The following is a 22,405-nucleotide window of genomic DNA, read 5'->3' as shown; positions in this document are numbered from 1 at the left end:
CCAAGATAACTTTGACTAAGAATTTAAGTCCAGACTTGTTCAGGTTGATTTTAGTATTTCTCTTAACTTGGGTGTTCGAGGATACATATATGATTTTATTCGGTTTTTTAAATAGAGCAGTAGAAATTTGTTCATTTTTTCAGTGTCCTCAGACTTCTCTGGTATCCCCAGAGTAGTGTTGTGTGATCTTTGTTTTTTATTCTTTGCTAGTGACATGATTGCTTATAAAGAAGATTAGAAAGAGCATTAACAGAGATCAGGAGCAGTTTGAAGAATGCTGTAGTCAGTGAAGTATTTTCTGTGTGGGATGCCATCAGCCTCCTGGTTCTTCATCTTTTAAACAAAATGGCTACAAGTGGTAGTTTCCTTTCTCCAGTTAGTACTGTAGTGATATTGGTTTAGACCACTGTTGGAAGACATCTTCTTTGGCTACCTTTTAGGGTTCCATTTCAATAGGCTTGAGTGCCTGTTCCCCAAGAATTAGTACACACTATCACTTGCTTTGCTGAGTATCAGCGTCCCTTTTGGGGTTTCACACGTTCTCACTACCCAGTACCAGAGGTCTTTCATTCTCTTTTTTGTAAAACTAGTAAAGTCTTTCTGGCAGTGTGGAATGATGTTGATGCCCATAAGTTTCAGAGTGACTGTAATATTGCATACAAGAAAGATGCACCAGTACCTTAGTTTTTCTTATTTATTTTGTTTTCTATATATTGATTTTAAGTTGCTGGTTATTATGTTATGTCTCTCTCTCTCTCTCTCTCTCTCTCTCTCTCTCTCTATGCAGAAGCTTGCTTTTATCCTCTTTTGTAACATCACATCCTTGTATTAATAACTGAATCCTGGTTTGAACCTATCATTTGTGAATTTGTTTTTCTTTCGATAATTTTTCAGGTTTTCATTTTCCTCTCCTCAGACTCTGTTGTTACAAGTCTTTTGGTTTTAGCTAAAAAAAAAAAAAAACTATTTGGCTTGACATTGCAGAGGCAGTTTTCTTTGTCAATGATGTTGGGACAGGGTTGTATTCATTCTTGTGTTTCAGTCTTGATATTCATGCTAATTCACACTTGCGAACATGCATATACTAGGAGTTTTTTCAGCAGATTAAGTGATGGCTGCATATTTGAGTTGGTTTGATGTAAATTAAGGTTTCTGCAGAATGCTCTTGTTTACAGTATAGTGGTTTTCAGATTATTGCACTTCTAGGCTTTGTATACTAGCCTTAGTGTACATGGGCTAGTTTATGATCCCTTCTCCTAGTTCAAATTAAGTAAGTGTTATGAAATTAGTTAGGACTCATCAAAATTATTCGAAGTGTCATTCAGTCATTCATAATTATTCAAACTGTCATTCAGGCTTTGTAAACATGTAAATGATAATGATTTTGATTCCTGTAGTGCGATAGCATTTTATCAGAGCCTTCAGCATTTTCATTCCAATCAATTCAGTTTCAAGTAGCTGTAATTTATCAGGTAAAAACTGAAGAATTATGTTCCTTAAATGAAACAAACCCTGCAAAAGTTAAGATTAGTAACTTGATGGCCTGGTTAATTATCTTTTAACAGTCTAGGTTAACTGCTAATTTTCTAACCGTACAAAGTTTTTGTCATAATGGGTAATTTACAAAATATTGTTAAATTTTTGTAGATCATTACATGCTACATTGTTATTTTACAAAGATTTTCATCAAAATGCACTCTGCAGTGCATTTGTTAAACTATAAAAATCTTTTAGACTCCCAGTGTAATTTTTTGTCTTCTAAAATATTTTGCTAGATGAAAAGCTTGTAATGTAGGTCTAGAATTTTGCTGTTGGTTATTTTTCCTATTTTTGTTTGGAACTTTTTTATTCAGATTTCGCTTTATCCTGGGGGTACTGAAAATTTTGGGTACAGTTGGAATACCTTTCTTTCTTCCTAGGAAAATGAATGGCTGTTGCCTGTTTTAGATTTTTTTTTTTTGTTTCTTCTATTTTAACACATTTACTTGTTATTTTATAAACATTTTTTATTTATTTTGCATGATCTCATTACAATCTTTAACAGAGTAAGCTTTACCAGATGACATTGGCATCATTTGTTTTGTGATACTCATACAGTACTTAAATCCACTAAGCCATCTAGAATCAAAGGTCAACTGTAAAATATACTCCATGCAGAACTATATATATTCTTTCATACAGAGAGAGAGAGAGAGAGAGAGAGAGAGAGAGAGAGAGAGAGAGAGAGAGAGAGAGAGAGAGAGAGAGAGAGAGAGAGAGAGAGAGAGAGAGAGAGAGAGAGAGAGAGAGAGAGAGAGAGATACCTGAGACTACAAATTCATATTGTAATCAGAAACTAGTGTGAGACTGTGTAGCATTTTTATACAGGTGTGCATGGAACACATAGCATCAGGTATTTAAAAGTGCATGATAGGCATGGAAAATACTGTTCATAAAAATAATATCCACTCACAGTTCAATTTCAGCTGGACAACAGATTTTCATTGAATTTGGGAATGATTGTTATATTACATAGTGTACATGTAAAGAGATGTAATTTTTCAGAAACATGCAGAATTCACTTACACTTTCAAATACGACTAGAAAATCATTAACCAAATGTCTTTGTGAAAGCCTGGTACTGTATTTGCAAAGCAGATACCATAGCTTTAATTTTTTACAGCTGGAAAATATGCAAGTAGATTGTATGGCAGGGTATAGACGTTTCAGAATGAGGCAAGGGAGATTTGTTGCTAATTAAACCTTTCCACTGAACTGTCAGTGTAAAGCAGGTTTGTTTGCGATGGAACATAACTTCATATGGTGCTTATCATAATACTGTACTAGACAGCTTAATTCAATTAAAAGCTTGTGGGATTTTCTTTTTTATTTCTCATTACTTGCTTAGTTACCATTTAAGATAGCCCTAAATTTTTCATTTTTAAAGGACTTGAATATAGACAAATTAAAGCCGCTGGTTTCCATAGGTATACAGTAACAGTAAAAACAAGAGGCCTGTAACTGTCATGATAATTAAGCAATTTGTACTACTTTTTTAGTAATTTTAAAATGAAAACTAGTATATTTCTCTTACACTAGCACAGGTATCTGTATTTGAATTCTGATTTCACTTCATTATTCAGATGTAAATACTGCATACTAGTGTCTGGGTTTTATTTGAATAATTTGAGATTTGTAAACCTATTAATCTTTACCTAAAACTTTGGTATTTAATGAATTTAATTAGAGTAACTTAATCATAAAAAGTGTATTTCATATAAACAGGTAGGTTAAATCCTAGTGGTAAAAACACATTAAATGTACTACATTCCTCACTTACAATTTCAGGAAGCTTTAAACATTTTTCTCATGTATGTTCTTGACATAAATGTACAACCATGCAAAGAACCAACGTGAATGAAAGCCTGGGTTTTTTTTTATTCTCAGCAAAAGAACTGCTATAGCTTTTATTATATTTGCTAGGTTTTATTCATAAGTATATTTATTTTAGATTTTAGTTTCTGTAGAGGTAACTAAACATATTTATAAACGCTTTCCATATTATAAGGTTATATACAGTATAGATTTTGCTGTTTCCAGTTATTTACTGTTGAGTTTGTAATGACAACTTGGTGCTTATCATTATAGCATAAAATTATAAATTTTTATGTACCATTAGTAATATTTTTAAATTTGTCCTTACTGATTTAATAATTTAGGTTGTAGAAGAACTTGAGTTTTGTAATGTTTATTCATTGTGTTGTTTTAAATTATATACAGTACAGTACTTTGGAAGGAAGCACAATAAAAATGTAACTTGAATTTTTAATAAATGTAAAGGATTTTGAGCATGAATACCAGTAATAGATGTTGGGTGTTAGTAATTAGATTCAGATCCATTTTCTAGATGTAATTTTCCGACCAGATTGTACCATAGAACTAAGTCTAACAGTGTGCAAGACTATCAAGTAGTTTTAGCACTGAGGTTCTGGAAAAGGACATTGTTACCTTTGTTGAAATTTTGTGAACTTTGAGTATGGTAGGTTTGTAGACCTGCCTTGAGGGAAGCTCAGGCTGTGGGAATAATCTTACCAAATATCAACAGACAGCTGGAACTTGTATGTAAAAAAATTTAAAATTTTCTGAGACTCAGTTTTCACTTTTTTAACTACCATAATGGTAAAGTTTTTTTTTTTATTATTATGATGAGGGAGGGGAGAGTGACTGTTGCTCATTTGGACAATAGTGTAGGATGTTCTCCATATAAGTCATTCTTCTTGAATTTGGGAGCATTTACCTTGATTTCAAAAAGCAAACTCAGCATTAGTTATTGAAAATGTTGATTGTATACATAATCCTATCTACAACATTGCATGTATTGAAGTGGGCAACAACAAAGGCACTATTACAAAAATAGTAGCCAAAACCTTAAGTAAGAACAGTAGCCAGTAATCATTGATATAACATGTTTTGATAAGTAAAGATCCATGGTGACATTTATAATAGTACTTAAGAGAAATGAAGGTTTAGTTAGATCACATGGCTCGGGATGCAGAACCTATCAGTCACTTATCTAACATTGTTCAGAGCTCTCAAACCATCATTCAGTTAGATTATGAACTGCTTGCATCCCCCTTAAATTTGACAGTTTAAGTTCATGGTGCAATCAGTCGTGGAAGTTCCTTCAGGACAATCTGGATTTAATTACATCCTTCCCCACAATATAAACTGATTATGCTCCAAACTTTTTTTTTTAATATTATTGCAAGCTATTGTTGCAACCCCCTTTTAGAGATGTTCCTTTGTTCTGTAAATTAATACTCTTACTCTTCATTGGTTATTTGTTCCTCTGATAATGGACAGCGAGTTTACGAAAGGTTTCAAACTTATAGTTTAAAATGTACCTGGTGAAGTCATTCTTAGTCAGCCCTTCTTTATTTTGCAGATTATTTTGGATGCAAGTACTGTTTTAGTCTTTACTGCTTATATTACCTTCCAGTTTAGAAACTAAAAGGATTCTAAAATAAAATTTAAATATAAGCGTTAATGATACACTACTGGTTTCGATCATCTGTTATTAATTGTTTGTTTTTTCTAGAGTAGTTACTAGGTTTATTTAAGGCTATAAATTATCTGAAAATGGCATGAAGGTCTACCTTTGTCCACAGATAGAGTCACCTTATCCAGCGGTATGGTATTCTCTACATTTCCCATCTATTAATTTGAGATAAAATGTTTCTGCTTAATGGTATAGAAATAAAGTAACTTATAAGCATTATTAACAGTGTTTACAGGTTTGGTACATTTTTATATGATAATTGAGACTTTCTTTTCTTAAGGATAAATGCTTGAGTGAATATCGAGCATCTTTATCACCTTGCTGAGCCGATTATCTAGATTTTCTTAATCATTGCTTATTTATTTGGCTTTTATTGGTTAGGCAATGCAATTCTGGGTGAAAGATGTGTTAAAAAAATTTTTTATGACTAATTTTTTTTGTACCTGTTTCTTGAACATGTAAGTTATGAACTTAGTGAAACTTTTATGTAGCTTTCCTAAATGAAGCTCTTTTTAGGTCACCTATAGTAGATAATCGACTCATGAGTATAGCATCCATTTTTTTTATATTTTTTTGATGTAAGTTCTGTATATTTGTTAAACTTATTGCAATTAAGAAGAGATAGAATTAGGAATTTATTCTTCTTCTGTATTCATCAAGTAATGTTATGTTTTTTGTATACTTAAATGCGTCATGTGGTTGCTTTCCTTAAGTTTACAGTATTATTTGTGTATCTGTAGAAGATAAAATGAATAACTGTAGTTATTTGTGGAATGCATATTAGTACTTAGAAAATTTTCCCATGAGATATATTGAACCACTGTAGATGGACTAATATATTTTACCATAGTCAGGCACTACCTTCTAGAAAGTGTTTTAGTACAGTACCCTCCACGCTTTTAATATGAAAAATTTCATATTGAAAATAAAGTAGTTAGCCTGAGCTTTCTGGTTGCTATATTATTATTATTATTATTATTATTATTATTATTATTATTATTATTATTATTATTATTATTATTAGACCACTAAGTCAGGGGTATGTTTTTTACCAGTCAGAATTTATTTATTAATATAATACAAGGGTTTTAGAACAGGAAAGGTTATTACAGCATTGGCAAAATAAACAGTAGTATAGAAGAAGAAATTACCAGTACAATTACTGTTGTTACCTTTGCCTGAGTACTATACCTGTTTAATTAGGTGAAGCCTAAAAGATCACTCACTCCATGAATATCATACAGTACTTAGTAGTTGGTGCATTAGTACTGGTAGTAGTTTCATCCTCACTAATTTTAGACAGTTGTCTTCATAGTCTAGAAAACATGTAGTACAGTAATTGTTATCAAACATTTGACAGATGGCAGAACCTTAGGCACATTCCATAATCCAAGAAATTTACAATCACTTATTATGTCCCATTAGATAACAACAGATTTTTCTCATTACTTTTTGGGGAAAAAAGTAGGTCTCGAGGGGGTTGGCAGTGGAGGATGAAAACATAAATCCTATCTTTTGGTGTTATGTTTAAGGGACAGTGTCACTTTGTAGTATTTACCAAGCATGCATTTTGGTATGAAGGCCTTTGTAATAGAAACTAGATAACTAGATTCTTTTCATGCTTTGAAGGAGGGATTAAAATTTCAAGAGTACTCATTACTTTAACTGTACTGAAATTTATTTTTATATAAATTAATGTGTTTTTGTGTAAAGCATATGATTAGAACTAAATTTATGTGAATGAGAACACTTAAAAGAGTGAATATTAAATTATTCATGAGAGTTTAAATTGGCAAGATCATTTTTCTTTATTAAGGGTATGCACATTGGCATTCAGTATGTCCACCTACAGTGATCTAATGGTTATTTTAGAAGGCAAGTTAGTCCTTTGTTTAAAAGGAATGGCATCTTTAGTTAAAAGTGATTTTAAAGATTCTCGATATTACTGATTCCAATATGATTTCATCATATTTTTCAAACATACAGTTAAGCATTACTTATTTTGTGAAGACTTTGCAAACACTTAAAGTGTAGTAGTAACTGTTGCTCTGGCAACTAGAGACAAGGCTGTCACGCTAACAAATATAGCTTTATATTCCAAAGAAAATGAAAAATTTTTATTATATTTTATGTATTCTATGCCGTTCTACTTTCATGCATTTTTTGTGGTTTTACTGAATTAAAAAACTGGCTTCTGCCTGTTCTAATGTGCACCATTTACCAATCAGTATGTTATTGTCTTGTTCATAAAATATCGATGCTAGGCCTCCACAGGTAAGCCATAAAGTCACAGAGACTTTTTATGATTACAGTATATAATTACTATCATATGTTGATTGTAGGATTGTTACTTTTACATTCACCAGAACACTAATTAAATCATATTGCTTGGTCTTCCATATGTTAGTAATATGGATTCCATTATAAAAATGTTAAAATTTACTTTTTATCTGCCTTATAAATTTCAAGTTGTAGTAAAACCCTTGAAAGATTTTTTATGAATATCAGTAAAGTATAGGGAAATTGTTTAAAGCCAGAATAATAATATTTGGAGAGGTTATATTTTTCAAGTTTATATATTAAGGAAGGAATGTTTGTAGACTGATAGTGCACATATCTTTGATATATAATTTTGATCTTCATTTATCTTTGGAATATGAACTTGAATATTGTTTTAATTTTATGGAATTTTAGAGAAAAACTATTACTACCACACTCATTTTTGCCTGCTCAAGTGTTTGGTAAAGAATTTGTTGTGATAACCAAGTAAAACTCCAACCCCTCCCAGGATTTCTTACCTGCTTTTGATAGGCATTAATGATTTATGTCAGAAGCGTGCACACACACTCACATGGAACAAGCCAGAAAGGCCCTTGAGTTGCTGAGCATGCTTCCACAAAATAAAATGCCTATATGTAAATCTCGTAATCTTTAGAAAAATGTTAGATTATTTTACAAATTGTCAGAGGTAATTTGAAATCCTATAAAGGTAGATAAACTTACCATTGTGATTTTACTTGTATTTAAGCTTCATGATGTTGTTTACTAGCATAGAAAGTACTATTGTTGCATGGAAAATGTTGTATTGAATGCATGAATCATTACACACTTTCCACACTTTTTTTAAAGAAAATGAAAAGGTTTTTCTTAATAAAAGTGTGCAAGCTGAATGAGAGGATAGCAGTACTTTATTTTTTTTTTTTTTTTTTTACTAAATTTGTATCTTGGGTATTTGAATAATAAATGATTTGTAACACAAGAGGGCGCTGCTAGCTGTAAACTTTTTGTTTCTCACTTTTCAGCTTTGAATATTGTAGCTTTGTCACAGAATATACATTTAGAGTAATACAATGTGAATTTTGTCATGTTCGAGCCACAGTTGGTCAGACTGTGCCGGGTAAGAGGGATTAAATTTAAATAATTTATTAATTAGAGACATGATTTCTTGACATGACATAATAAATTTCTTTTAAGAGTTTTCATTGGAACATTGCTCGTTTCTTTGTTTTAACAACAAAACTTTTCCTTCAATTTTGGTTACTGTATAAATTCTCTCTCTCTCTCTCTCTCTCTCTCTCTCTCTCTCTCTCTCTCTCTCTCTCTCTCTCTCTCTCTCTCTCTCTCTCTCTCATACACAAGCATAACTAGGATAAAACATTGTACTGTACTTTGTACTTTCATAAAACATTCCAAATGATCAAATCTTCCATAAAAACATATATATATATATATATATATATATATATATATATATATATATATATATATATATATATATATATATATATATATATATATATATATATAGATATATAGATATATAGATATATATTATATATATGTGTATGTGTATGTATCTACATAGTATGTGTGTGTGTGTGTGTGTGTGTGTAATATATCAGAGAGAGAGAGAGAGAGGGAGAGGTAAATAATTGTAAAGTTATCTGTCATTTGTAAACCTATTAGGTAAATGCATTTATTACAGTACAGTAGTAGGAAAAAGATGGATTTCAACGAAACAGGATATATGGAAGTTATATTGCTTAAAGTTTTAGTGAATGTACTCTTGTCAAGTTAGTTATGAGTTTTCTATGCTGGAAGTTTGAACATCAGTTAAACCTTGCTGTAAATAGGATGAATTTCTAGATGAAGCACAGGACCTCTTGATTTCAAAAAAGGCATAAGTTTACCCTTTTTCATACTGAATTATAAGATTTTGTTTGACAGCATTTGAGCATACTCTTGCTGAGTTTGAATTTGCTTAAATACTCGGTGATTATATTTATCTGGTTTATGAGACTTTTAACATGGCCGTCTTTGGCCTGTTGCATTGGTTTTCCTTCTTTTATTTTTAAAATTATTTTAATATATAATCTTAAATGATTTTTACACGTATTTATATTTGATTTAGATACTGTTTAAGTTAATGTTAAGTTCAGTGATATTGTTTCCTGCTAATGAAATGCAGTACTGTATAAAGAAACCCTTGTGTAAAGCTCTTAACAGTGTCATATGAACACTTTGACAAGGAGCAAAGTAAAAAGTTGTTACTTGACATTAGTTTAAGTTTCACAGGTTGATATATGTTTATATACTTATCGTAGTTCATTCTTGATTGCCTCGTTCTGACAAAAGGCATGTTGATTATGTATCATGGTAGCTTTATTGACAAAATTCATCAAGTGCTGTTTTTCTCAAAAACCCACGAGTCCATTATTGATCTCTTAAGGATGGATATACACTATCAGTAATGGTTTAATAATCCTCTAAATACCTTCAGAGATTTGTAAAAATAATTGAGAGGGCCTGTTGAAGTTTATTGCATGGACTGTTGAGTTTTTAATTACTATATGCTAACTGATATTTGATTATAGAATTTGTGTGTGATGTGAGGTTAGAATTAAGACTGGTTTCCTTATGATAATTATTTTACTTAACCAACTAATTTAAAAATGTATTACTAAGTGCATTAAGAACATCTTGATAAAGGCTGGAGATAATGATAATGTATTACTTCTGCATTTTTTAAGCCTGTCTGTGTGTTCCTTCAGGTTCAAGCAATTGTTGATCATCATCATCCTAGCAGTGAACATTCTGCAAGCAAAGTACGCTTCAAGGAAGAGGAGCCCACACTCGACTCAGACACAGAAAAGGTATTGTGAAATGAGCTTTTTAGTCTACTTTCAAGTAAATTCAGAAGTAACAGCAAGATACTATTGCATCTCAGATTATAATTTACAGTACAGTAGAGGAAGGTAGTTCCTTTGAGGATTCTTATGACAGGTTCTTTTTCTTATATGTGCCATGGTTTGCCTTGACTGTTATGTGATTTGAATCTTAAAATTCTTGTGTGGTATTGTAATATGTTGTAATTTCATTAGGGAAATTGTTTGCTTGGATAATTTTTTGTAGACTAGAAATTTCAAGGTCATTATTACTGTACCAAATCAAGTGTGCCTCTCAAATTTATTTCTGAAAAATAGTTTTGTGATGTTTTTGCTTGAAATTGTTAAAGGCAATTCTTAGCATAGCTAGAGTACATAACTAATTTATTTGTTTCATAATGGAAACATCCACACAACATTGGAAATTCAGTTAAGGTGGTACTATTTGATCTAATTTTTCATGTAATAAAATTTATGGAGCATTGGTGGTTAGGACAAAATGCTACGTGTGACATTATGACACCATGCACTTCAACCCTCTCTTGAAAGAATATCTGTCGAAGGATGTGTGTCAGTCAGGAGAGAGTCTGAGTAGGAAGGTACAGGGCAAAAGTGTGATGCAAGCTCTTTTGTGTAAAGTGTGCAAGCAAAGTTGAGACTGCAATTTCATGAGACAGAAATTTGAAACAGGAATTTCATGAGACAAAGGTGAGACAGAATTTCACAAGACATGAAGTGCTGGCGTAGTTGACTCAGTGAATGCATAAATGAAATTAGATAGAATTGTACCAAAGTCAAGAAAACTAAATTCATATTGTGATTCACCATAATATTCTTTCCTTTTTTCAGAGTGAAACTTCAGAGGATGCTGAGAAGAGAGCTAGTAAAAATGAGAGCTTTAAGAAACTTTTAACTATAAAGCCGTAAGTATAGAAAAAATTTTTATGGTCTTTTGTCTGTATCGAAATTGTACTTCCAAGAAGGTGCATTACTAGCATAAGGACAGTCAAGCAGTTCCAGCCACTATATTTTTAAATGATAAAGAGCCAAAGAATTTTTGGAGATAGTGAGGCACATTAGCAATCAGTGGTGTAGGGAATTCATGTTTGTATGGTTAAGCAGTATTGTGGAAGCAGATATTCAGAATGAAAACATATATTTGTCTTATAACAAACCCATTACTCATAATGCCTACTTCATTCATTACAAAATTAAATGTTCCTAGACATAAGTTCTCTAAATTAAAAGGAAAAACCACAGTAGCCAGATGCTGTGCTTATACGTACAGATCCATTAGTTTCCAGCTGTCATTCCAGGTCATTCATGTGCTAGCCTGCTCATGTCATTCCCCAGTCTGCTGAGAGTTTTCTTTGCTTTCCAATACTGTATAGTTTTCTCATTTTTTTTTGCTGTTCTTTCAATTCACATGAATATTTCAGTGTAATCAGCAGTGATAGCACAAGAGCCGTTTTAAGTTTTTCATTAAGAAAAAACTGTTTTTTGTTTCAAGATAAATCTTAGGTGTAGGTTATCTTGGCATATAGTTGGTTTTGGGTGGTATTAAAAGACTTGTTTCAATTCATGAATGTACTTAGTACGTTCTTCTTTTGCTTATGCAGAACAGTTCAAACAATATTTGGTTTGCTATATCCATGAGTTTATGCAACAACTACAGCCTTTAATCACCATGATGATATTACAAACTCCAGCCAAAACAGGATGAACCATTACTGGAACTGAGGAGACAGTCTCTCCTGCCAGAAAAATGAGTGCAAGTGACCAGTCATTCCAAGATGCATGCTCAGACTCACTCCATAGCATTCTTAAGGAATGCTTTCACTGCCCTCACTATCAGCTTCTGGAGGAGACAACAAGTTGTCTTGTAGTGAGTGTCATTCAATGAATCAAAACAGGATCAGGAAAGGAGTCTTGACAGCCATCATTCTAGGGGACACTCTAGAGACCAGTGGTGTTCCAGTATAGAAGATCCAAGCCCTTTCAGTGTTAAGAGAACCAGACTACTCCAGTACCCAGGACCTGAACCACTGCAGTGCTAAGAACCTGAACTGCTTCAGCACCAACAGCCCCAAGCCACTCCAGTACTCTAGGGCTCTTGCCATTCTTATTTAAAAATTCTAGCTGCTTTAGCATTGAGGACGAGTTGCTCTTAACCCTAAGCTCCCAGGCTGCTCTGAGAAGGATGATTGCAGCCAGAACTTCTCTGACCAGTCTGACCAAAACCTGGGTAGCTTTGACAATTAGAGCACTGTCTCTGGTCTTTTAAGTGATTTTTCCACCAAACAGTTTAACTTTCATGATCAGAGCCAGAATCACAGGCATAGTCAAGACTGGAACCTTTCCAGCAACCTAAGACATGACTACTCTTAGCTCCTTAGAGACATGAGGGAGGGAAATGTTACAGCTGGGTTATAATCTCCAACAGATTCCTTGGATAAGAGTCAGATATATTGAACCCTGCATAGAAAGAGCAAGAGGATCCACTCTCATTTACACGAGATCAGGGAGGTTTCTATGAACCCAGATAGGCATTCCTCTGCTGACCTAGAAGTAAAGAGAACTAGGTTCAATTTGAATTTTTAAAAGTCGGCTTGGGAGATATTCCTAATAATGACGTTCCAGATGTTCTTATGGCCAAACAAGATACTAGATTTGATATACAGTGTCTAGGCTCTCCTTGTCTGTATTTCATATTGATTCTAACGAGTTACAGTACTTTAAGAGTATATGATAATGTGACAGATGGCTGTGCAATCCCAAGTAAAAGTTAGTGTCCATAACTTTGTGCATCAGGGAAATTAACCAACAGGTCGTTAGATGCATACTTGTTAAGCTGTATGGTGGCAATAGGACCAGTCGTCTCTGGATGAGGGGAGGGTTCTAGGCATATCATCATCAACCCCACATTTTCTACCATTATGACATCCTCAATGATTTAGACCTCTGGGGATGTCTGCTTTTCTGTTGCACACTATTGTCAAGTCCCATCATGTGCATTGAGCTTTCTTGGGAATGCCAGTGGCGGAATAAGCTCCCATTCTGTAGCAGTCTCTTATGATTTGTAGTCAATACACACTTTCTGGGAGGATAATTTACAAAACTCGTTAAGATATTAAGACCTAGGGTTTTGCTTCATAGATAAAACTCCATGACCTTTGGAGTAATGGAGTTAGCTCTATGCAGCTCCTGCAATTCTGAATTTACAGTCTCAGGATATAAGAACTCTATTCCTCCCACCATAAAATGAGATTTGAGTAATATTAGTAAGGGATATTTTTTTTTTTTTTCTCAGTGCAAACCCATTATTTACTATACAAATCTGCCCTTCTTCCAGCTCTATATTCTCACTGTCAAAGATTCAGACTGCACAAAGAATAAGCAGATTGACAGTAGCCAGGAACCAGTGAATTTATATTTATATGCGCAGTACCTGCCCAAAACTGTTCTTTTCATCAGGGAAAACTTTTGTCTTTGAGCATTTTTTGACCAAAAAAATGGCAGTAAAATTAATGGTTTTGTATAGTAAAACATTGTTTTAAAGTTACATATTAATGCAGTCATTTTGTTTTGACAGAGATGAGGCTAATGTGCGACGTATGCATACTGCTGTCAAACTAAATGAGGTGATAGTAAACAAGTCTCACAATTCACAGCTAGTAATCATCAATTTACCTGGTCCACCAAAAACTTCAAGACCAGAAAGTGAGAGTAACTATATGGAATTTTTAGAAGTATTAACAGAGGGATTAGAGAGAGTTTTAATGGTAAGAGGTGGTGGCAGAGAAGTTATCACAATATATTCATGAGTCAGTATTCTGAATGTATTAGCCAATTTGTCTCTCCTGGTAGCCATCTTGTACTGTTGCACTTGTGAGGAGGATACTGAAAAGGTGATAGTTGTGCAGTATGCTTTGTTGATTTGAGTGACATTGAAAGACTGAAGCTGTCAGGATAAATTCCTGTGATGTTTTTCTTTTATTCTTAATAGCTACAAATAATGTTGAAACTTATTTTCTAGTACTGTATGGTTTGTTTTAATATTTTCTGTTTACATGATGAAGCATTTATGATTAGAGAAAGTCATTTACCATCATTCAGAAAATTCACCTGTAAATAACTGGACTTAAATCTATGACATACACATCAATTAATGTAAAATAACATGGCATTTTACCACAAATGTTAAGAATTTAACCAAGATGTCTAGTTAATCTACTATATTTTACTATGATATTCTTTTATAATAATATTCAAATATTAAGATACAGAACTTCATTACAATTTTGTCCAAAGAGTATTGTACAGTATGTATCATTCTTTTTTATTCACAGAATACTCCTCTGAAAAAATTGAAAAATTGAAGCATAAAATATTACTGTATACATTTTTGTGAAAATTAAAAGTACATTTCTCTTGCTTTTTCATTATGAAGATTATGACTAATTCACAAAATTAATTTTGGGTTTTTGCAATATTAAAGGTTCGTGATATCGTCAGATTTTGAAGTTTTACATAATTTAAATGCCATATACTCGTAAATAAAAATTAAATTTAAATCACATGGACATGAAATGATTATATAAAGTTATTTAAAGATTTGAAAGTGAATATCTTGTAAGTTGAGTGTTAAATATATAAATACAAATATGTACAGATATATATTTATACATATATCGACATATATTTGTATATACTATATTAAATTTATATAAACACATGGTAGATATGTGCATATGTGATTATAGTGGTTATATGTGTATACTGTACAGTACTTATGTATTTATATACATATATACAGACACTTCGTAAATGCATATGGTCATATATATGTGTGTATATGTGTATATATCTCAAAATGACTCACTTTTGCACTCGTCTAACAGTGCATCACTACTGTGATCAGTTTGATAGGAATGTGCTCAGTTAGATGATAATCCAACTTGATAGTTTTCTCAAATGGCTATTATCAAAATTTTATTTTTAACATGACCATAACTGTTCTAGAAAGTGTAATTCAAGATGTTCCTGCTGCTTGAAATATCCAGTGGGCATTACTAGGTTCACCAGGGTCCCTACATTTTAAAAAAGAATTTTAATTCAGAAATAATCTATGTACAGTACTAAATCTTAGATTAAAATTAATCAGAAAAATATGAAATATTTCCGACATATGGATAAACAGTACTGTAATTAATTCCAAATATTATATTTTGGCCAGGATGAGGCATTTCTTCCCAGAAAATTTAATTTATGCCATGTTTGACATATACTACCAAGTAATTCGTATGGTTTTATTTCAATGTGTATTTTGAATGCAGTACAGAGATAAAATCAAGTATGGTCTACAGCTAAATGTTGGTTCAGAGTAACTAATTTACCACTTCCATGTAATTATCATGAGAACATTTCAAAGCATGTTTATATGCTACTTAAAATAAATCATAAACAGCAAGGCAGTATGGTGCAAGTATTCTAGACACAATACTAGATTCTTATTGGTCACAAGGAACTGTTAGTCCTCTTGGCAGGCATCTCATTGCCAAAAAAATATGCATTTATTTTTATCTCCTTTGAATGTTTAAGTACTGTTGGTAATTTAGGCAATACAGTACTGTATTTAAATTGCATAAAGGTTTTCAATCAGTGATTAATGATTGTCTAAATCTTTAATGTATAATTCCCTATATACTGCAAAGTAATTCACAGATATGAAAATGTTCACCTAACTTGTCATTCTCAAGTAACTATACAGTAATAAACAAATTGTGGGCAATGGTCAGTAATTATACACAGTACTGTGTATTGGTGCATAAATTTGACAGAAATTATTATAGGTGGAAAGTACAGAAATATTTGTCACAATAAGTAGGATTGTATTACAGCATCTTGTTTAAAAAATTGTCTTGAAATCAGCTTCAGAAACAGATGCTGTGATATAGAACCAGTTGTGCTCAGCATCATCTGTTTGTATAATGCAACATTATGAACAGGTACAAAGTAAACTGCCAAAGTATGTTTATGTACAGTAGCTCTTGAGAAATGTTTCTTTATTCAACAAAGACAGACTTTTTTAAAATCCTTTTAACTTTTTGAAATAGGTAAGTAAACTCTATGGAAAAATATATGACAGACTTATTGCACTAAATCTTAGGGACCCTGTTTTTATTAATAGCATCAGAGACCCAACATAAATCATTTGCCATTTTGTTAGTAACCATTTATCAAGTGAAATGTGAAGTTTCTTGTTTGTTGAAGTTTAAAGTACATTTTGAGAAAAATCAAAGAAATGTAGAATGAGATATAAGCAATATTTTAGACTAGGAGAGACAGTTAATGGGCAAAACCTTTACAAGTGATAATTGTAATTTACTGACCTATGAAATTTGATGCTCTATGCCATTATTTTATATCAAGATTTTTTATTAGCATGGCTTTGCTTTTGTTATTTATACATTATTAATATTAAGTACAATGTCATGGCAGTAATTTTAGTTTTGAAAGGTTACACATTAAGAAATGAAATAGCATTTCAGTATGTTGCTTAGTAGAATTTGTAATAAATATACTCTAATAAGTTTTGTTCACATTAGAAAGATATAATTTTTATATTTATAGAAGTATTTAGTAATAACCACTTGTTTTCAACCCTAATAGGAAAGTATGAGGACTATTTTTTTTTTAAGCAGCCTACTTGAGCACACAACAGTGTCTTGGATACGCTTGATTTTAGTTTGATGAGATTTGTTGCACGTCAAGTTTCAATGAATTTAAAATCATTTTTTTTTAAGCATTACACATTTCAGGTGGTTTTTACTTACAGAAAGTAGAGTATTTTTTACAAGCTCTCATTCTTAAATCTTCCCTTAGCAAATTTATTAGAAAAGAACCAAGATTTTCGTCAGCATTAGGATATTAATGTTATTAATGCTATTTAAATACTGCTAACATAGCAATGCAGTTTTACAAACTTCTATTTATACTAAATTGCTATATATACACCACTCTTCTTGGAGACTGCTAATCAAGTATAAACTGAGAATTTAAGTTTAATTACATTCTCTCCACATTTTGTATGTACAGCATAGTATTTGGTTTAATATTTTTTTATGGTTTTATAAGATGGAATAGTATAAGAATGGCATAGAGTTTTTTGGGAAATAAAAATTGAATTTCAGTCTAAATGAATACCTCAAAGTGGCTGGCTATTCATTTCATATTTTTTACAACTAATTGTGGTAATGATCAAGCTAGTACTGTTAAAGAAGCAGTAATTGATTGTCTCAAAGACAGAGGTTTATCAAAAAAATATCAGTAGTTAAATTATAAATTAATATAGTGAAATATTGTACTTATTTGTCGCAATGCATACTTCAATAGCAGATTCTCAAAACATTTTCAGTGTTCATCTTTTATTTGTCAAAATAATCCTGCAACTATACTATACTTTTTTATTTGATGTATTCTCAAAAGCTGGGTTAATAATATAACTGTATAAAAATAAGATTGCTGTTTAGACACTTCTGAAATAGTTATGTAGCCCATGAGGAGTTAGGATTGTATTTGACCAAGTGAATTCTTAATACGAGAAATCATTCCAGGATTCAAAAAAGTTTAAGAATTGCAAAGTGCAATCTTCCAACCTTACATAAGCTCAAGCTTATATATATGATGCAGTAATCCACATTATAGTACTGTATTATTTTTTTTTTTTTATGAAAGTATGCATTCTCTTAAAAGCTTGTTTAGTGATGATGAAATGGCAACCAAATTTATCTTTTCCAGTTTTTGTACTAGAACTTCCAGAATAGCCATTTGAGGTATGAATGGTATAAAATAGTAAAACTACTTTGTTGCAAGTATATGGACAATCAGAATTCACTACTGTATTTTGTTTTGGAGTTGTATCATGTTATGAACATGACTACTGTACAGATTTTGCATACTGGTAGTCAAAAAATGTGAAGAAGTCCAGGGAATATGCCCAGTGGTAAGAGAACTGTTTTAGTTTTGTACTCTATCAAAGTTGGTAGAAATAAATAGTTTACGTTCATAGTGTATTTTGATGGTTAATTGTTTGAAAAATCAATTGCAAGCTCAATATTTCTAAAGATAAACTTTACATACTCTTGGTCATTTCCCTGGATAATGCAGTAATCTTCTCTCATAAATACTTGTACATTGCTTCCTATCTTACTCTAATAGAATCTGCAGTTTGTTTAAATGCAAGATTAATAATTCTCACACTTAAAAAACAAGAGGATAGAGATGAACATATTTAATGCAAAGCTTTACTGACAATACAGTATATGCATCCCTGAAAGATAGAGTAAATATGCATATTTATCAGAGATGATAACTGATTTTTTTCTTGTAAAAGTTATGACTTGTATTGTCAAATGTTGTGAAAACATTTTTTGGTAAATTTAGACAAATTTGAATGTTTTAGTGTAAGTGCTACTAAAAAATATTAATGTAGCTTAGGAAAAAATAAAGAGTTGTTAATTTTTACATCTTCCAGTCTCTGCAGACGTTTTACACTTAAAATCATTTCAATGACAAGAGTGTCATACAAAGTGAAAGGAGGAGGTTACTGCTTCTTAAGATCACTTGTGCTGAAATGGTGATTATGCCTTGAATGACCAACCGGACCATAATTTTTAGGGATAAAAATTAATTAATATGCCATTCAAAATTGCTTTATTCTTTGTTCATATTTCATATAAAATTCAATAAATTTATCTGATCAGTATAGGCTACCAAGTATGAATAATTCTTTGAAACTGGCTTTGCTGATGGAGTTAATTTAACTGCCATTAGTTGTCTCATAATCATCAGCTGACATTTTCAGTACTCTACCAAAAAATAGTTAAGAAGCTGGATATACTTTTTTAAGAGATGAGAAAAATTCTCATGAAGGTGTCAAAGTTTGTGATATACAGTAGTAAAATAATTCAGTGCTACTCGTCACACATTAGTGTTTAACATTTTCCATCCTTTTCATGTAAAGATTACCATCTGTTTTGGGAAGGAACAATATGTGAAGCTGGTATTTGTATAATTAATAAAGTAGGATACCAGTTTCGTCCTTTCTGCATTATTGTTAAGGATTACATTTTGTTCCATTTTGATGTTATCGTTTTAAGGCTACTGTATTCGAAATATGAGCAGCTGTTATGGTTGTGTCAAGGCTAGTGTGAGAATATTTTGAAATTTAAAGTAGGGAACAGATGAATCAATGTTATTTACAAGGAGTCCAGTAATGCAACAGGACTCGCTTATGATGACATATGCTTACAGAAAATATTTACAAGGTTATTGTAATATTCACCATAGGTAAAATCTCATCTGGTGGAAATTCTACACATTATAACAGAATACAATATAAATGAATAACTATATATCACAAATTTAGGAATTTGTATGACAATATAAAGCAATGCTTAATTTCTCTTAAATGGAACTTAAACAAGGCATGTAAATAGCAGTAAAAACCAAGGCTTATGTACTTGACATAGCCTGTAAACATTGCAGAGTCTAAACTATGCTCACATCCTTCACTTGATGAGATGAAAGGTTCATTAATACTATTAGTGGTATTTATAAGTTTGAACAATGAGTCCCTATTTTACATAGCAGCAGATGGTATTAATACAGAATAACTGGAAGTGTATTTTACTCTTACCTAGAATATTTATTTTTAGATACCAAAAAAAAAGGTTAGCTATTAAAACGAATCTTTATCCTTAATCATTGTATTTATCTACATTTCATATCCATAACTCAATTCATCATTGTTTATCACTTAATCTAGTCTAGGAAATAGCTTTTTGCTATGTACAGTTTAGGAATTTAAAAAATTACAAACTTTGCCAAGTTCTTGGCATGGCTCTGAAAAGTTTATTTTTGTATGGGTGCTTGTGAGCTGAAGTGTTATAAAGCAGGAGTTTAGTATTCATACTTCAATATTTTCCAACTAATGATTCCAATTGTACCATATGTTTTACTTTCTTTGCAACTTATGTAAGAAACAATATATTACACAATTCTGTACAATTTATAGACAGGCAACTTGAAAATTAAGCCGTAAGCAATGCTCCAAACTGATTACAGTATATGTCAGTTATATAATATAATACTCCAGGCTAGGTGATATTTTTATCTAAATACTGCATCCAGTGTTATAATTTCAAGACAGATCTCTGAAAGTATCAGTTTACAATGTCTTGGTATAACTCCCAAAATCTGTTAGTGCTAGACCAATAATGGGATGCTACAACCTCAGCTGTGTTTTCAAATAACTGCACAATACTACATGCTTAATAAGACACCATCTGCAACAGGGCATTCAAGATCTCAAATTCTGAAATATGAGGTCTAAAAATGGACAGCAATAAAATCCCCATCATCATCAAGAAGAAAATAAATTCCCAACTCACTGCTACAGTGGAGGGTATGCATAATCAAGAAAAATTACCATTCAATTGCAAGGTGTGGAAAATTTACCCACACCAAAAGATAAGACTCGATTTCAAAATTTGCCTACACCAAAGGATAAGACTCAATTTCTGCTAGATTCAAACTAATCAATCTGGAAAGAGAAAAACCTCCTTTCCATATGAGGAGAACTATTGTAAGTTCTTTGGAGCTAAAATTTAGTAAACTAATTACAAAGACACATTAGACAATAATACAATCTTACACTTACTGTCTCCACAATAAAAAAAATTAATTCCATTGTATTCTTTAATTTTTTCACAAAACACACAGAATTTTTCTTTTAGACAGAACAAAAAAGAACCTACAACATTCTGCTGTGTAAAATTTTATTGAGAATTACCACAAGCAGTAAATTTAAAATCTAGTTTGTATGTGAATATTCCCTCAAAAGGTCACTTACATCTATGGTACTCTCATGTTTTAGGTAGAGTAAATCTTTCCAAAATGAAACTAGAAACCATAATTGTCAGTCTACGTCTGGCCATCAGTTTATGAGGATACACTAATCTTGCGCTGCTACCTATTTTTGTAGTGAAAGTTTTCATTTATTTTTTGCCTCTACATTATTATGGGTGGGTTGTAAGAATAACTTACCTTAATCCCACCCACAGCTGTAAGGGTATGAAGCTGATGATTTAAGTGACCTGTGAAAAGACAAGTATTTTACTAAATTCAAAGAACAGTTTGGATGCAGGTGGTGTGTGCAGAAATTCAGGTTAAGACAACTTTCTACAGGCTAAGAATAAAATCTAAGAATATTCCCAAAATATTGAGAACCTGAAGCATGAAAATGCCATAAAATTTAAAGACATGGCTAGAGCCATTTTCAAATTGTACAAACAGGAATAGTCGTTTGAACCACTGCACCTGACTATATGTATCAGCATACCAACTGTAAGGCTTGGGGAAAGTTGGGTGCATCATTGTCAGTTTTGGCACTACATATATTTGTAATGATAGAGGAGAAAGCTTCAATGCTGATTTAAGCAGTGCTGATCATTTGCACAGAATTTATATATTTTGTGAAAGCATCAATTGTACTCAGGTCAAATGTATACCACTGAAGACAGCGGTCTGTATTTGCTTGCACCGCACTCCAACAAACCTGCCTCTGCAACTGAAGGTAATATATTAAGACCTTCAAATTTCCAAGGACTGAATTTCTGTGCTATTTTGCAAAAAATGCAAAAACTGCACTTGTTAAAGCAAAAAAACCTAAGTGCATTTAAAATTATTATGAATAATTTACCACTTAACTTATAGCTCATAATACAGCTGCAAGGAATAGTTTCTGAATGGAACCACAACCTTGCACATCACAATACTTATTATCAGATGGAAAGGCAGAAGACTACTAGAAAATGCAAAGTTTATTATTAGATAATGCTCCATTGCATTGTAATGTCAATAAACTCTGCTGAAAAGTTACCAAATTAGCCAACTGTTTTACCCAATGAAACTGTACAGTATAAACTTGACAACCTATAGTTCAAGGCATTATTGACAGTTACACCAGTATGACCACAAAAAAAGATTATGAATGACTGTTTTGCTGTGTTGGAGACATGGGAAAGTTAAGGACACACAAAGATTGCATACACTAGAAAACTTGAAGAATTATAATCTTCACTATCTTTCCAATCATAATCATGTTTGGCATCAATTAGCTGCTTTAACTTTCTGCAAC

General features: G+C 31.9%; 1 protein-coding gene across 1 annotated transcript in view; it reads left to right on the top strand.

Moving 5' to 3' along the window:
- kcc (solute carrier family 12 member kcc) overlaps positions 1-19,968 on the top strand; it is a 153,478-nt gene extending 133,510 nt beyond the window's left edge. The window contains exons 19-21 of the mRNA XM_067117638.1: positions 10,090-10,191; positions 11,053-11,126; positions 13,796-19,968. Of these exons, the coding sequence (XP_066973739.1) occupies positions 10,090-10,191; positions 11,053-11,126; positions 13,796-14,027 (408 nt within the window). The 3' untranslated portion in view covers positions 14,028-19,968. The remainder of the gene's footprint in view (positions 1-10,089; positions 10,192-11,052; positions 11,127-13,795) is intronic.
- Positions 19,969-22,405: the final 2,437 nt, after the last annotated feature.

Source organism: Macrobrachium rosenbergii, chromosome 15, assembly GCF_040412425.1.
Source record: "Macrobrachium rosenbergii isolate ZJJX-2024 chromosome 15, ASM4041242v1, whole genome shotgun sequence".
NCBI lineage: Eukaryota > Metazoa > Arthropoda > Malacostraca > Decapoda > Palaemonidae > Macrobrachium > Macrobrachium rosenbergii.
The sequence above is the reverse complement of the archived record's forward strand: the minus strand, read 5'-3'. Positions and strand labels throughout refer to the sequence as shown.